At 42.3% G+C, this 17055-nt stretch overlaps 1 protein-coding gene across 2 annotated transcripts in view; it reads left to right on the top strand.

Moving 5' to 3' along the window:
• The first annotated feature begins 4305 nt into the window (after positions 1-4305).
• dok6 (docking protein 6) overlaps positions 4306-17055 on the top strand; it is a 55894-nt gene continuing 43144 nt past the window's right edge. For both annotated transcript variants that reach the window (XM_075452490.1, XM_075452489.1), the window contains exons 1-2: positions 4306-4460; positions 4577-4665. In XM_075452490.1, coding sequence (XP_075308605.1) covers positions 4600-4665 — 66 coding nt within the window. In that variant the 5' untranslated portion in view covers positions 4306-4460; positions 4577-4599. The remainder of the gene's footprint in view (positions 4461-4576; positions 4666-17055) is intronic.

Below are 17055 nucleotides of genomic sequence, written 5' to 3'. Positions count from 1 at the left end.
TCTCACTTTGTGTGTGCATGCCCTGGCCTCTTTTGTTCCTATTTTTGTGCTCTTCCCTTTGCTTCCCTCTCATCTGTCCACATCTTTTTCTTCCCTCACTTCCTCCGTCACCTCTCCATTTTTCTCGCCATTCACCTTTTGTTGATGTAAAGAACATGAATATAATTTGGGCGCCGTGATCCTGTACGTGTGTATCAAAAACGAGACATAGTGTAAAACTGACCTCCTGTCAAAGTGACTGTAAACTTGAAAATGGTTTAAATTGATACAGAATGGCCCAAATCTTACCCGAACGTAAAAGCCCTTTTCATCTTAATCTAGAGAGATTGGATTGAAAACTAAAGGTCGATCTGGTAAGTCGTTTTTTTTTTTGCAAATGAATTTGCGGCAGCAGACGCGCTGCTGCTAATGAAATCTTATCCTCAGTCCACTTTTTATGGGGGGGGGGGGTTGATCTGGTAATGTGAGGAACCCTTATAAGAGGCTTATACATTCTGCTCATACACTGACTGATGTGAAGAACACTCCTGATTCGCCCACTCTCATGACTCACCTTCTATAGAAGGACAGAGAGGCCCTCCAACCACTTCCACCTCTAAGTGTTATGGAGTAAATCGCAAACATGTCATGGCCTGATCCTCTGGGACTACACACAACCTATGCCATCCTGTGCTGTGTGTCTAACCAATGTCCTCCTTGCACGGATAAGGACCCACTGAGCACAGAACCACCTACATCTCTTATTCCGAGAAATTGGCTTTTCTTTTCGTCTTTCCACCCAAGCTTTTTTCCTCCAGGCATCGACATTTAATCAAACCCAAATCCCATTGTGACTATTAACATATCAGGCTGATACGAGTTGCTGTAAAAAGCTTGAGTACAGGAACCCGGAGCAGAACATTACCATAATGTGTGATCTCTATTTTCTCTCCTCCGCCTACATGTAAAAGTGCTTACCTGGCAAACAGCTAACCACAGAGAGGCATATCTTTCCCGCACTCCGTCTTTTCCTCTCTGCGCTTATCTTTATAGAAAGTGTTAATTATTTAGCTGTTTGTGCTTGTGAGCCAAAGAGCATTCAGACAAACTAAGCATTTAATATTTCACCAGGCCATTAAAATCCTCTCTGGCCCCGGTGGTGACAAAATAAACAATTCGGGGGTTGTTTTTTTCCACGGATGCTCTGTGCTTTTATAGATGGCATTGCTTCTCTGCGAGCAGCTTCCGTGTATTAATCATCATGGACGTGAAGGGGGACTGATACGTGAGGTGAAACGAGAGTGAAAAATGATGATGATGATTATGAGGTCAGTGGCTGATAAGTTGCCATATTGGAGGCGAGTTGTTTTCTACAGCTCAGCAGATATTGGCTGCTTTGCCCGTGTCCTTGGTGAAGGTCTTTTTGCTCTTGAACGAGCCTCAACACATCTGACCCCGCTGGCAGCCGCTCATGTATGTCAGGGCCATATGCTAGTTTGCATGGCAGTGTACACACAGGGCATGCAGCCTCTCTACCTGGGACCAACGAGGGGGCCAGAATTGGTTGTTAGTCTTGTATCACGGCAGGCAATTACTTCCCTAAAACTGGGACAGTTCTCGGCGCTGACAGCCACCAGAGTACGATATTTAGCGCAATGAAAAGAAATTGTTGCTGTCAGCATTGTTTTCTTTGGGAGACGATGACAAGGCGGCGGGGATGGAACAGGGCCACGTTGTACAAAGAGGATTATGAAGACAAAACAACTCTGACAAGTCTGAAATTTGAGGACACATCCAGGGAGATTTGAAAAGTATCAAAGTCAAGCTGTTCGTTGGAGGGGCTCGTTTCTGCGTGCCCTTGTGAATGTGATGAGCAGAAAAAAGTACAGAGAATGAATTTTTACCTCTGCACTGAAAAAGCAGACACTTGACAGAATGGCGCTTCTCAAAGTGGCAGCCGCCAATACCATGCTGAACAAAGCCTCCTCTTGGCAGTGAGCATTTCACTCACTTGAATCACAATAAAAAAAAAAAAGAATAAATGAATGAATGAGTATAAGGAATAGAATAATTGCGCGGAGGTTTAAGGGGCAGGCCGAGCGAGAGCATCTGTTTCCTCAATTATAAGAAATCACTTGTTTTCTTCTTCTTAAAATGAAAAGTGCTAAATAAATTAAATTAGGAAGACTCGAATGAAAGGACTTTGATCCTCACTTAATCATGCAGTTATATACTGTACATAGCTTATATAACTCCGTTACATAAGCCACCTCTCTTCTTTGACTTTCAAACAATACGAGTAGTCCTTCCTATCAATGCACCTGCTTTCTAATACCAAGGATTTCATTCTCTGTGATTGCACCACCTGAGCTATGCCTCTCACTACATCCCAATCAGGATTATAGCTTTGGCAGGGATCAAATTTAGCCTCTGTGCTTTTATTTTCCACGCTTTATGATTGCCAATTTGCAGCGTTGTGTCTCCTATATACAAGCTACGGGCAGTGGTTGAGTGCTTTGTACAGTCTGGTTGGCTTACAGTTACTTTGTTGATCCGTTAATAGGGCACTGGGTTTTATTATTCAGCATATCAAACAACATCAGTTGAGGGCCACCTGCTAATGACAAAACACAGTGCCAGCACACTGGCAAGCTCAAATTGTATTCCCTTATTAACAGGCTGTCTGGTGAAAAATATGGAGATGCTATTCATGCTCAGACAGGTAGCAACCACAAGGCAAGGTGTTCCAAATTATTCCCAACACTAGCCTCTGCTGTATTTCTGCGTATTTTCTTAGAATATGTTGTTGACGAGGGTAAGAGGGAATAGAATAGTTTCCCAACTTTTCAAAAGTTAGAATAAAATTCACTAAAGAATCAGAGCTATCAGACAAATAGAGTGTTATAAACATCCGAGCTGTGGAGCTTGAACATGTAATGAGATGTGCAAATGTACAGACGAAGAAACCCCCAACAAACTGTGGCAATAAAAGGTGAATCAAGACAGCTGCTACACGCTTTCAGGAAGATTTACTTCACTGAGTTACCAGTTTCCTCAATGCTCACAGACACTTGGTAGAACTCCTACCAGTTGGACTTAATTAGGCTGAAATGGAAGATTTTAAGCTGCTGTGAGCAGATTTGCATGTAGTGGTGGGTTTAAGAAAAGTTGCATATGTTCGGCAAAGGGGTGGATCCAGCATGATCAATCACTAGCTCGTGTTGAAACAATTAACATTCCACTTCATCACACTCGGTAAAAATGCCGAAGATTAAAAGAGGACATCTTCCACCACAGCAAAAATGTTCATAAGCACATCCCGAAATCTGTGATGTGTATAACGTGGGTGCTAAAAATTTTGCCTTGACCCTCACAGGTCACCAAAGGGAAAACCCGGAGGTGCCCTCAAAGGCAGATGGCGAAATGATCTGACAGAATCTAAGCCTTTTTGCTGGAGGAATGGGCGGAAAAGTCTCCAACGAGAACTGAAAGACTCCCAGCGCTTACAAGCTCTGATATCTGCCAAAGGCTGTGTAAGTGGCGGTCATGCAGGGTGCTGCGAATTCTTCTCCTTTTCTGGTACTTTTTGAAACTGCGAGAGATAGAAATGAAAAAGTAATAAAACTTAAAATATTCAAGATACGTTTCATCTTTAACTCGCGGCTTTTGGAAATCAGGTCATCTTTTAGTCACTTAAGTATTCACTTAACTCTTCATAATATAATTATTAGCACATAAGATGATGAAAAAAGAGCAAATCTTCACATCAGAGAAGCTGAAGGCAGCACATACTAGGCCCACATAGGAAATGGCTTAAATGATTAATTTATTATCCAAGTGGGTCTGTTACTTTAGTAATCTATCAGTCAATCAGTTTTTGCTAATAAGCTGACATCTTGGTCTGTGAGAGTATCTTATGCTGTGCTATCTCAGCAGACTAAAAGTGATCGGACAGAATCCTGATATTGGACTCCTGTCTGAGGAAACATTTCTTGGAAGTTACTAACGTTGATTGACATGAAAACATGCCCAAGGCTGAGCTCAGTTATAGAAATGACCAACAGAGTAAAACATCAGCCCACCAATAGGACGAATGCAGACTAATCCATCAGGACAGATGTGCAGTTCTCTGGTGAAATGACGTATTCGCTTAAAAAAAGGGGGGAATAAAAGAAAAGGAAAGCAAAAAAAATGTTGAGAAGGAGGCTGAGGGAGGGGGAAAAAAGGGAAGGAAAAAACACCTTGTCCTTAGCAGATATCCCCCACCCCCTCGCTGCTTCGGGGATGGTGTGGTCCAGGAAGCGCGCCTCTGCTCTCCTCTTCTCTCCGGCTGAAGTGAATCAGCTGACGAATGGTATCTCCCTCCTCTCCCGGATGGATCGCGCCGCTGAACCCGGCCAGCCTGAGCGCTAGCTGACACTGGAGCAGGTTGCCCGCAGCTTGCACTCATCCCGCTGGATGTCAAACGGACCGAGCCCCAAGTAAACGCTCTCGCACCCTTAACAAAAAAAACCAAACAAACAAAACAAAACAAAAAAAGACAGAGAGAGACCACTTTATTATTCATTTACTTATTTTTCTACCTTCTGTCGGACAGGAAGCCGCCCGTTTCCCCTCACCATGGCTTCCAACTTCAACGACATAGTCAAGCAGGGGTACGTGAGGATACGGAGTAAGAAACTGGGGGTGAGTACTGTTGCACTTGCTCTCGAGCGCGGCGGAGGAGGAGAAGGAGGCGGAGGGGGAAGGGGAGTTCCAGTTGTTTGAAGTGAAAGGCAGCTGGGTTAAGGAAGAGGCTTTAATTGTTCCGTAGGCACCGGTCTTGCTGCGAGCCTTACCAAAGGAAAACAGATTAGAGCCGCACGAGCAGCGGTCAAGTTTCTCTCTCGGTGCTTTGCGCTCGTGCACACCCTGGGTCTGGGATATTGGGGAAGTCTGGATGATTGACAGCCGGTACATGCGCAGGTGGTTGTAAAACATACCCCCCCCCCCCCACACACACACCTTTTTTTCCACCCCAGCTGAAAGCAGTTTGTAACTTTTTTTTTATCTTCGAGAAAGTTGGGCTTTAGCTAATATTTCATCTAATTACTCCCCTTACAAAGGAGAGAAGCTACCTTCTTTTAGAGATGCAAAGGCTAGGACAGATAAGTTCAGACAAAAGTAGTGTGACTGACATTAGTCTGATGACGTAACGTAAGTAATTTTGGTGTGCAGACGGAGAACACAATAACAACACTCAGAACACAGAATTGTTAGTCTCTCGATTAATTATTATCTGTGTTGAATCAGTCTGATGGCAGCTCCCCTGTGCCTTGATAGTGGATTTTTATTTAGATATAGGAAGTAGAAAATAATTCCTAGACTGCTTACATTGAATGAATGCTACATATTCAGTCATGAGGGCCCTATTGTCTGACTCATCAAGCCATCTGCTTTTGTTCATACTTCCAGCTCATTACGCTAACAGAGCGGTCACACTCCCTGTCCTCTGATGAAGTGTGATGATGGGGGCTAATGATGTCTGCCTCCTCACATCATCACCTGGCTTCATCAACACTATTCTGCTGTTGTTACAGCTCTTGAGGATCTCTTCGATAACTCGCAGAGAGTAATCATTGTTGGGAGAAAGAGAGAGAGCAACCGTCTGTGTCTGTGAGGGTCTTGAGCCCCGCAACGAAACAAATGAAAGCCCAAGACGTCTCTTGTTGTTAACATGCTAATAAGCTCGCTCGTATCCAGCTGAGTCAGTTTGTTTGCTTTCTGCATATGCTGTTAGAAAATGTTGGTAGCCTATGACTTTGTAAAGCAAGTGAGGAGCGCACGCTGTGTTGGCTGTGCTGGAGGTATGGATGCCATATCGCTGCCAGCTCTGCATCTCATCCTGCTGTTTATGGAGGAAAAAAAACAAAAAAACAGTTTGTGTCCCGATCGCCCACACTCCCTCAGCCCTCCACCGCTCGCTGGCTGTTTCATCATCGAAAAGTCATGCTGAGATAGCCTCAGAGGACCCCAGTGTGGGCAGACTGAAAGGATTTATCTGCACACGTAAGGGTAGTTATTCCAGGACGGCTCTCATTTGGAATCAGACAGAGCAAAACAACAAAACTAAACAGGATCAGGCATCTGTATGCCTGAATCAACAGGCAGGCACGGGTACATCTGGGTTATCATTTTTATTTATTTCATTTCTGTGGGGGAAAATGCCATAATGTAGAGTGATTAGAGAGATACATACACGTGTGGGTTGACTGGAAAGATACACGTGCAGGGAGATGATTCACAGCTGGCAAAAAGGAAAGAAAAATAAACGTATTTTTGGAGCTCATTTGCAACCCAAATCCAAACATCTTGTTTTGGTCTTCCTTTTTCCACGTTGTTACTGATTTACCGGCTCAGTGATGTGTGCATAACTGTAAAGTGAACAGAAATTCACACCAGAGGGGTAACTGAGCACACTGGTATTTAATGAAACACTTTGCATCTTTGCTTCTTTAAAGCAAAGCTTTTTCTTGATTTAAGAAAAAACATCAACGTCTACCCGTCTAAAGATGAACTAGAAGAATAAGAGTGGCACGTAAGACATGTTTAAAACGAGGGACGAAACTTTCTTTCGACATTGTGAGCAAGATTGTGTCTTGTCTTTCATATGTTGGCACTGTGACTTGGCAACGGTTACCGTTGAGCAGGGCAGGTGACACAAGTTTCGAAGCTTCATGACCTCTCTGACTCCTCACACTCTGTCCCGACCATAAGCGCTCATGTGCTGTTCTTAACAGCAGCCTAGCTCTCTGAATAGGTAAGAAAGAATATCCACAGAAGCAGAGGAAGGCTACAGGAGGATAGCAAAGTATTTTTCATGCAGCTGTTCATGGTAATCGGGGAATGGTGGAATTCAACTTTAGGTCCTCAAGACCTTTTAAGAGGATCTGTTGTGGTGTTCCGCTGTGCACCTCGAATAAAATGTTCTCCGGAATATTCATTCAAATTCCCACCTCACAGCGGTGTTTCGATGTGTAAACGCTCTTCGTCAAAGAAAATGGCGCCCGGAGGAAAACAGAAACCGGCCTCTTAGGAAGTTTGATGATCTGGAGACAGAATAATGTATGAAAATATAAACATTTGACCATGTTTTAACACCAGTCCAATAAAACTTCGCCATTGCAAGCTCTTGGACTATAATATACACCGTATAAATCAATCACATGCTTGATTTAGAATAAATATCTTTCTAAACCAAGACATTATGGATAACACTGAATGTTTTAACCTGACCGGATCCAGATAGTCAGAATGCGGAATTATTTGTGTTATTCAGTATTTAGCTTCAAGGAGAGGATTTGTGATTTAAAAAAAAAAATAGAATAAAATAACTGCCCTATTATAGAATCCGATCCAGGACTTTAAAAGGGTATTTACGACGCAAACCACGCATTGTTGATAAGACGCCGCCCACCGTGAGAGACACGCTGGTTGGAGCTGGCCTTGGCCGCATCTTCCACGGGCTGCTCCTCGTCTCAGTTACAGACGCAGTAGCCGTGTGCAGTGGAATTTCACATGCGTCACTGCCATGTTTCATCAGCACAAACGGAAGAATCTTTTCAGAGGTGTTATAACGTGTGGTTTGGCTCATATTTGACAAACTCTCGGGACTCATAACATTTTCTCTCTCAGTCATTGGGCTATTAAAGTGGTTAGACTTGCTTGGCACACTCAATTGATGTCGAAATATTGTCAAAGGTTCACATTTTAATCGATTATATAGTTTTTGATCACCTGATTTAGTCAGACGAACCGTTGCACTTATTACTGTCTGTATTCTTTTGTCTTGTTGTTTTTACAATTTCTGCTCGTCTTGCTCACGCACGATCGCTCTTCATCGGAGGCAACAAAGATAACCTTTCTTGTGTTTTTTTTGCAAACTTTCTTGTAGTTCGCAAATAAACATCTAACCAAGGCTGATGCATTTTAGAATGAAACTTTCAAGCCATGGCTGAAGCTTAGCTGTAAGCGCAGAATTAGAGGGCTTATTTGGAACAGAAGGACTCTTAGTCGGTTGCAGAAAAACATTTACAATCTTGACACTTGCCAAAGAAGAGATTACTATGTACTCACCATACAGGGTGCCAAAAGAATTTCAGTACGACCGCTATTCTTTCCTTTTTTAGTTATTTCTACTGTTAAATGACTGAAATTTGGACCAGGGTGATGTGCAAAATAAACTTTGTCATGTCCCCTTTATCCTCTTAATTCTCCAAAAGTCTGTTACAAATATCCCATGAATATTCAAACAAAAAGTATTGCCAAGTGTGGGGTTGGGTGATATCTCTAGAGTCCCTATTTGAACACAAAATTGCTTTAATTTCTGAGATTTGTTTGCCTTTGTAAGCGAGATTTGATAGCCAGCCCTGCAGCTCTGTGTGAAGTATCTGTGTTAAACTGCAAGTCTGAGCCAGATATGTCCATGGTGTTTTCCTCCCCATGTGATGGTTATGAAATAAATACATTTTTTTAAGGCTTTAAAGGTCTCTCAAATATCACATATCAAGACTTTGGATCTCTGTTGACCTTCTAATGCTCCCACACTGGCTTCTATTGTAACGCTGTGCCATTTAAAATGAATTAAACATTATTTTTATTAAAATGCGGTGCAGTTGAATGCTTCTCTGTATGCAATATGTATTAAAGTGGCCACAGCAACATGAACAGCTTTGGCTGAACTCATCAGCATCACTCACTGTGATTGGCTCATTTCCAAAGCCCATCATGTGTGAAGGTTGAGGCCATGAGGTCAGTTCTGTGTTCAGCAGAGTTTTCAAAAACACCTACTGAGGCACTTTTCTCCCCCCCCCCCTCATTCGGGAGCGTATGTTTTAGTTTGAACTGACATGAATGCCAACGATTTCCTACATTAACTAACTTCTTTGTTTCTTTGTTGCCGAGGAGACAGCGGTGCTGCACTAGTGAATCTTGAATGCATGAGAGGTATCTTTGCTTTCTCATATTCCCCTCCTTTTCCTCACCTTTAAACCTATTCTGTCACCTCCCCTCCCCTCCATCTCACCTGTAATCCCAACACGTAACAGTTCCTGTTCTCATCTCCTCTCCCCTCTTTTATCTCTCTTCCTCTTTCTTCTTTATCTGGATATCTACCTCACCTTATCCCCCTTTCTTCCTCACCTTTCTCCCCTTCACTGGTTTTGTAGACAGCTGTGGGACTGAGCACAAAAGCATCCTATTCATCACCCCATACTGCACCCTCCATAACCTCAAAGGGCTATTCCCCCTGACACAGTGCAAAGACACACACGCGCACACACACACACAAATTGGCTCGGTGCAACACTGAAGGACTGGCCCACACATCACACATGCACCCAACAATCAAGTAAACAATCTGCTGCCAGAGAGCAGTGTGTGAATCGTCAATTAATTTGAACCATGTTGCTTTGTACCATACAGGTTTTTTTTTTTCTTTACACGAAGACAAAGTAAATGCTTACAAAAGCCAAAAACAAGTGAATTGTCTCTGGGGCAGAGCTGAACGAAATCTGACTGCGTCTCCAAAACGGCAGTGGTGGTATTTCCGTCATCAAGGCGTGCTCTTTGTTCCCTTTTCTGCAAAAAAAAAAACGGCCGATGCTATCAGTGGGATGGGCTCCCCTTGAAAGGCCTAATAACATGACCTTTGATGAATTTGTGTGTCGTCTCAGTCCAGGTACATGTTTCCCAGGCTAAAGACCACCGTGGTAAATAGAAAAGGTCAGCTGTTGAATGTTTTCTTACCGTCCGTCCAGCTCTTCTTCAACCCTTAGCAAAACTAGTCATTTTCAAGCTTGCTGCGGGTTCAGGTTTGTCTGCCATTCTCATCTATTTATTTCCATGTTTGGATGGCTTAAACGTGTTGGAGATGGGGTGCCGGCTCACAGGTAGGCGTACGGTGTTTTAAGAGGACACGGAGCACTTCACACGTAGACTTCACACGTCTTGTTAAAATTATACTTCTCACCCTAATAAACGTGGAATAATGTTGTTAAAGCAATACACACAGACAGCTCAGCGGTATAGCTAATTTAATATTTATTTATCAGCAGGAGTTGGATTTGCAGTCGTCGTGTGGAGGTCTCAGTGGTGTCAGCTGCCATGCGTGCAAATGTGTGTGTGTCAGTATCGCTGACGAGCTCAATATTTCTCTCACGCATGCGTCTACATTTGAAGGAAAACCTTTTTTTAAATGTAAAAATGTAGGCCTACATTCGATAACATACAGACTGAATATAGCTTGAATGACCAGCTGATGTGCAGAAGTGCACTCCCCTGTATATCGGGGCTGTGCTGGATCTTTGGGAGAGGAGCGTTGTGGCATTCGAGCTGCTCAACAGTCCCGAGTCGTCTTTGTGATATTTGGCGTTTCATGATGCTTGAAATGTTTTTATTTTATTTTTTTTCAGTTGGTGAAAGGTCTGAGCTGCAGGTAGGCCAATCCAGCACCTGGACTCTTCTATGGTGAAGCCAAGCTGTTGTAATAGATGCAGCATGCAGTTTAGCATTGTCTCGCTGAAATATGCTAGGCATTTCCTGAAAAAGACTACATCTGGCTGGGAACATGTTGCTCTAAAAGCTGTGCTTTTATTTCAGCTTTGAAGTTGCCAGCTCCGTTGGCGCTAACGCACCCCCTTATCGTCAGACATGCAGGCTTTTGAAATAAGCGTTGATAACAAAGCAGATGGTCCCTCTCCTCTTTAGTTCGGAGGATGATCCATGATTTCCGAAAAGAATTTCCAATTTCGCTTTGTTTCTAACCACACGGCGGTTTTCCACTTTGCCTCAGTCTACTTTTAATTGAGCTTTGGCCCAGAGAGGGCGGCTGTGCGTCTGGATTATTATCATTATGATAGAGCTTCAACCTACATTTATGGACGGCACGGTGACCTGTGTTGATAGACAATGATTTCTGGAAGTGTCCCTGAGCCCATGCAGTGATTTCCGTGACAGAATCATGTCTGTTTTCTAAAGCAGTGCTGCTTGAGGGCCTGAAGATCACGGGCAACCAATATTGATTTTTGGCTGTGTCCTTTGTGCACAGAGTTGTTTTCAGAGTCTTTGAATCTTTTGATTTTTATATATTTTTATATATATATATATATATATATATATATATGATGGAATATTTAGAATTTTACATTGAGGAACAATATTCTGCAGTCTTCCTTTTGTTGCCTCTCCTCCAACCTTTATAAGATTTGTTGCTTCCATCAAATTCAGGATGAGACCATATTTTTAAAGAAATAGTAAAACATCTCACTTTTTATATTTGTTATGTATTCTATAGTGAATTAAAGCATGTGTGTTTACATTTAAAATGGACAGAAATTGAGGAACAGAATGAACTGTTGATGGCGGGCTAGCAGGTAGTGGGAGGAGAAGGGGCGGCAAAAACTGTACTGCAAAAAAACTGATTTAATCTCGACAACTAGCTTTATGCCACACTAAGCTAGCGGGCAGAGTTAGCTTACGCCCGGCAGAATTAGATTTAGTAGAAATTGAGGTGTTTGTTGTCTAAGCCGAAATAAGATCAGTCCGTATTGAGTTCTGAAACTTTAATGTCACGTGTTGATTGGTTCATCAAGTCTCTGGGTTACCAAAGATAACTTGTAGCCAGCGGGGGTGTGCTGCTTGTTAATAAACCAGGAGCTGGTCCGACAGCTGTCAGGAACAAGTCAACATCCATTACATTCTAAACATACATTATTAAAGATATATTTGAATCTTGTTCAGCTGAATGACTCGATAGCATTAGCGTGTGCATGTTCCGAGGCATCAGTAATTGGTCACATGACTGCATGTAGCGTTAAAGGGCCCAGTCATCCTCAAGAAGTATGTGGTCGGTCAATCACTTTTTTGCTGAAAGTAGAAGCACGCTTGGAGTAAATAAGAACTATAAAGGCTTTTAAAAAAAACACAATAATTAGCTTAAAGATGCCAGAAAGCTGGACAGACTGAATGGAACCACAGTATCTATTTTCAGTGGGTGCATGATGGCAAATTACATCATTTTTATGGGTTGTTTTTATATATATATAAATATATAAAAAAAATGATTATGTCGCATTTTTTAAGCCACAACCACCTTTGATCATCTTTTGTGCCAAATTTTCCACACGTCGCACACTTGATATTTTGTGTTCATCCTGCAAAACATGAAACAGTGAGATGTAATGTATTCATGAGATTCAGAATATCCGAAAATGAAGTAGTGAACTGCACAATGAGTCTGTCTTTCTCTCTGAAAGTCAGGCGCATGTTGAAGTGAAACAAGCGAGCTGATTTAGACCTAAAAATGTAGGAATAATAGACAGCGTATGCACTATCGCGTTGATGTAAGTCACAGAAGTAAAAACACAATTGAAGTGCCTTGGTCAAACCACCACATTAAATGTCAACGCGGAAAACACATTAAAAATACATCAGATCTGGTTGAGAGTGAGGAGGAGCGAAAATACAATCAGCCATAAGTCTGGATGTAAATAAATAATCAGCGAACCAATAAGCATGGCTGCAAACAAAGAGTTTAAGTCATTCATCATCTCAAACACAGAGATATACTTTGCGAAAAAACAAACAAACATGTACAATGCTGTTTTTAGATCTAAGTGATTTAAAATGACTTTTTTTTCCCTCCTTAATACGTGAACCGTTTCTCAATAACGTGTGTGCATACAGCCTCTTCGATGGCAAATAGCTTTTTGAGATGTAAGAGCTTGAAACTAAACACTCCGGCTCGATAGAACATAAACCACTTTTGGTCGTGTTAGAAGTATTAAAGAGTTAAAGTTCCAAAGTTTAAAAGAAGATGCACAAGACGAGAGGTGCTTCGTGCAAACAAAGGCCAAAAAAAAGACGGTAAGGAATGATGATATCCAGTTACGATTTGCGTTTACACGTTTCATTATGAGGATGAAAGATCTGTGATTCTTTCAGCGGATGCACTCTTTGGCAAGAAATGAAGGTTGTCCATCTAAAGTTGAGACAGAAAAGGATTCGTCATTTAATCAATTAGCCAAAAAGCAACACCTGACCGATCACTTTTCTAAATTCTTTAGTTTCAGCTCCTCAAGTGAGAGAATTTCTCAGCTATGTCACGATAAATGTGATAACTTTAAGGATTTGCACAACACTGAGCAATATGAAGGTGCAAATGAGAATGCTTTTTCCTAATTGTTATTGATATGGAATAGAGGAAAAATATTACAGGAGGAATTGGTCAGAAAAAGAACAGTTACCCAATTTTTGAATTACACTGTTGTGAACTGTTGCTCATTCCATCTGATTTTTCATGTCCCTTAAGACACGGGGGTGGGAATCTATAAGCTTGTCTTCATCCCACTCCTTTCCAAGCTTATTTGAATTTGCACAAATACTTAGCCGCTTGTTCTGTATATTATTTTTGCTTGGAATAAACTAAACGAAACGAAACGAAACCTCCCATTCCAACCTGCCCTGTTTTTCCACCTGCTGCATCACCTGATCTACCCACTTGATTCTGCAGTGTACTGCCTCCCACCCCTTAGTCAGTGGGCTGGCTGCTTTGCCCCGTTGCTCTCCAGCCCACCGTCTCTCAGCTCGTGCCTCGCGTGTTTTTCCGAATTCACTCTCAGCTTGTGGCCTTTCTGTTTGTTTGCCTGCTTTTTTTTTTTTTTTCGTACAACCTTTACTGTTGGTTAGTAAAGCACGAGATTTTTTTTAGATGATTTCACCTCGTGTGTCATGCATGCTTTTGGGTCCATGTCTAAACCTTGGTATGATTACACATAGAAAGCTGAATGAATCCTCCTGAAACTCGAATGCTTGTCCACTTGCAACCAGTTTTGAGCATCAACGTAGTTAACCTCCAAGCCATGGGTGCTGTGAGAGGGCTCGGTGTCTGGGAAATGTTTCTTGAGTAGCCCCGTATCACAAGACAGACATGTAAAAAAAAAAACTGATTTGTATTGATGCATGTTCTCCCCGTGTATGCGTGGGTTCTCTCCGGGTACTCCGGCTTCCTCCCACTGTCCAAAAAATCATGCATGTTAGGTTGATTGGCATCTCTAAATTGTCCTTAGGAGTGAGTGTGAGCGTGCATGGTTGTTTGTCTCGTATGTGTCTATGTGGCCCTGCGATGGACTGGCGGCCTGTCCAGGGTGTACCCCGCCTCTCGCCCATTGACTGCTGGGATAGGCTCCAGCCCACCCGCGACCCGATCGACGGATTCAGCGGTATAGATAATGGATGGATGGATGGATGGATTTGTATTGAGAACATGCATTAAGCCCGCATAAATAATATGACACGTGTTTGCACAAAAATACAAGCAGGCGCGGTTTTGGTTGATTTGTATTCAATACAAGAAGCCTCTTCCTGGAGAGAAAGACATAGGTGATGCTGGAGGAGTTGGAGAAGGAGCTACTGCAGCAGCAGAGTGGTGCCACCTCGGCTACACGCTGAGGTTGGTGACAGGGAGGCATCTTTATGCAGCTGGTCTTCCTTTGTGGTTGTGAAACATTTTTGTGAAAAGATGTAACCTTTATGATAACAAGTATGTCCAGGTGACGCATTCACAGATGTAAGACTGTAAGATGCACTGCATTAGAGACCAGGAAATGTTATGTGAACGTTATAACAGATGAATAAACAAATGAAAAGTAAGAAACAAATGGCTACAGCTCAAATAATAAAATGGCTTTCAATAAAACTATTAATTATAGGGTGAAAAGTTGACCAAATAGCAGAAGTTGAGCTATCAAAGCAAAACAATTTGAAGGCGCACTCGTATCGATATTTTCTTAAGATGTATGAAACCGATTCAAAAAGTCTTTGATCTCGTCTGATCGTCAGGCTGAAAAATGTGAAAATTAATTAGACTTTTGGATGCCATAAAATTTTGACCCTTGTACGAGCAGGGCTGGAGTGGTGAGGAGAGCAGGAGGAGCAGAGGAGAGGAGTGCAACAGACAGATGGGACACCGTAAGAGCTGGACAGGCAAAGAAGAAGAGGATGTCAGAAAAGACACGGAGTGAACACAATTGGTCTCAGTTCTAAATGAACCCTTGTCAAAGGTAGAAACTCTGACACACGATTTTGTAAATGATAATAAAGAGTTGGCAGCTTACAGTTTAGTAAACATCTGTCATCCATGTCAAGGTTCCAATTTCTTCTCAGTATTTTACTTCTTCTACTAATAATAAAAAATGACACAATTCTGAATGGGGAAACTCAGATTGTACTAATGTTGTCTTGATTTCGATTTAGAAATGTCAGTTCGTGCAAACGACTGGTACAACACGTCGTATCTTCATTCTCCTCTGAGGAAAAAATTCAAATAAGCCATCCCGTTGTATGAAAATCCAAAGAGTTCTGCACTGGGTTAAGCCCGGTTTATACACTCTAACTTCGACTCTGACGCTCATCTGGAATAATGACATGACAGACTACTTATTAAATCGCCCCCCCCCCCCCCCCCCCCCCGGTAACTCCAACCCTCTCGTCTACACAAAGAGATTACAAAAGCTTAAAAAACACTATCTTGGTGAAACTTTGGACAGCTGAGTCTGACACAGTCTGCAGCTTACAGAGCAAAGTGATAAAGATTAGAGGTTACAGCAAATAAAAGAAGGGGGTGTCTTTATAGTCATTAAATATATATAAAAAAAAAGAAGTAAAGAGTTATGACTCTTTAAGTACTTTTCCCTGTACTGCTCTGCTCCCACGTCCGTGCACAGAAACTCCCTCCATTAGCAGCTATCAACAGACTTATTCCCCTTTTGTCTTCCCCCAGCTTTTTTCGAATCTGCAAGCGCTTGTGTCCGGCAGCCAGTGGCCTATATGTGGACAGCATGCATTGTTATGGTGTGTGGGCATGTTCCCACTTGCTGGCGCAAAAGCACCCGACACAGCAGAGGCAAAGGAGCGGAGAACAATGTGTCTATTGTCCAAGATGGCACAGCCGTTTAAGACGGGCTCTTGCCACTTCCATTCACTCACTATTAACCATGACGGGCTGTCCAGAACAGGGACTGTTTGGAGATTCCTCATCCTGAGAACTGTGCTTGTTAGTGGACAGCTGAAAATGCGCCCCCAGCTGTGTACAGGTTGCTTCACGTGAGACTTCCGAACAACACGTTAAATGTGATGAAGTCAGATTATATCGGTTAGGACGGGTTTTTTGCATCTTGCATTTGTGTCTTAATTTGTGTCATTTCAACCGAGGCAGCGAAAAAGCATTGTTTTGGTTATGGTTTCATCTGTGCCTTTGTTTTTCGGGCTCGGTGCATTAATTCACAGAAACGCGGAGCTATATACCGCATGGTCGTTTTCTTTTGGTTTTCATCAGCTTACTCCATCAGACAAAGGCTTCGAGACAAATCGCCGTGTCTTATTGGCCCTGATGAAAAGCATCTCCAGCAGGATATGGGAACAACAGCGCAACGGTCGTTATTCATGGTGAAAAATGGGCCTCTGTTATTTAGTTGCTTTCATTAATAAACCTGCCGGAATCTCACTCGAACACTTCATATCATTGATGCCTGTTCTGACTGACTATGAAAGAAATCTTCTTGTAGTGAATTGGGTCAAATTATTTGCAATTAATTTAGTCAAAAACCCAACCAATGAAATATGGCCCAATAACATGGTTTGTGGTTAATAACGGCGCATAGCAACACTTTAGAGGTTTACAAAGGGGCATTTCTGATTATTTAGTTGGCCATGAAATCTGCACACACTTGTGTCCTTAAGACAAATTGTTATCCGGTCTTTTGCAGTCTTGAATTCGAAAGTCGTGCAGATAAACGTTCGGATGAGATATCCATGCTGCTTTTATGGGATCTGCATCTGTTGGTTGCAACCCCGTTTGCCGTCATCTTTCATTTAACAGAACACATCACGGTTAAGATAGTCTAATTTTAGTTCCCTATGACCTCAAAAATGATATTATACACGATTACAGTCAAACCAGCCACAAAGCAGGTGTCATGCAAACATGTTTCATAGCGAGGAAAAAGAAGTTGTAAAAGAATGACAATTGTTTATGTAAAA

This window comes from Odontesthes bonariensis, chromosome 20 (genome assembly GCF_027942865.1).
Source record: "Odontesthes bonariensis isolate fOdoBon6 chromosome 20, fOdoBon6.hap1, whole genome shotgun sequence".
Classification (NCBI taxonomy): domain Eukaryota; kingdom Metazoa; phylum Chordata; class Actinopteri; order Atheriniformes; family Atherinopsidae; genus Odontesthes; species Odontesthes bonariensis.
The sequence above is the reverse complement of the archived record's forward strand: the minus strand, read 5'-3'. Positions and strand labels throughout refer to the sequence as shown.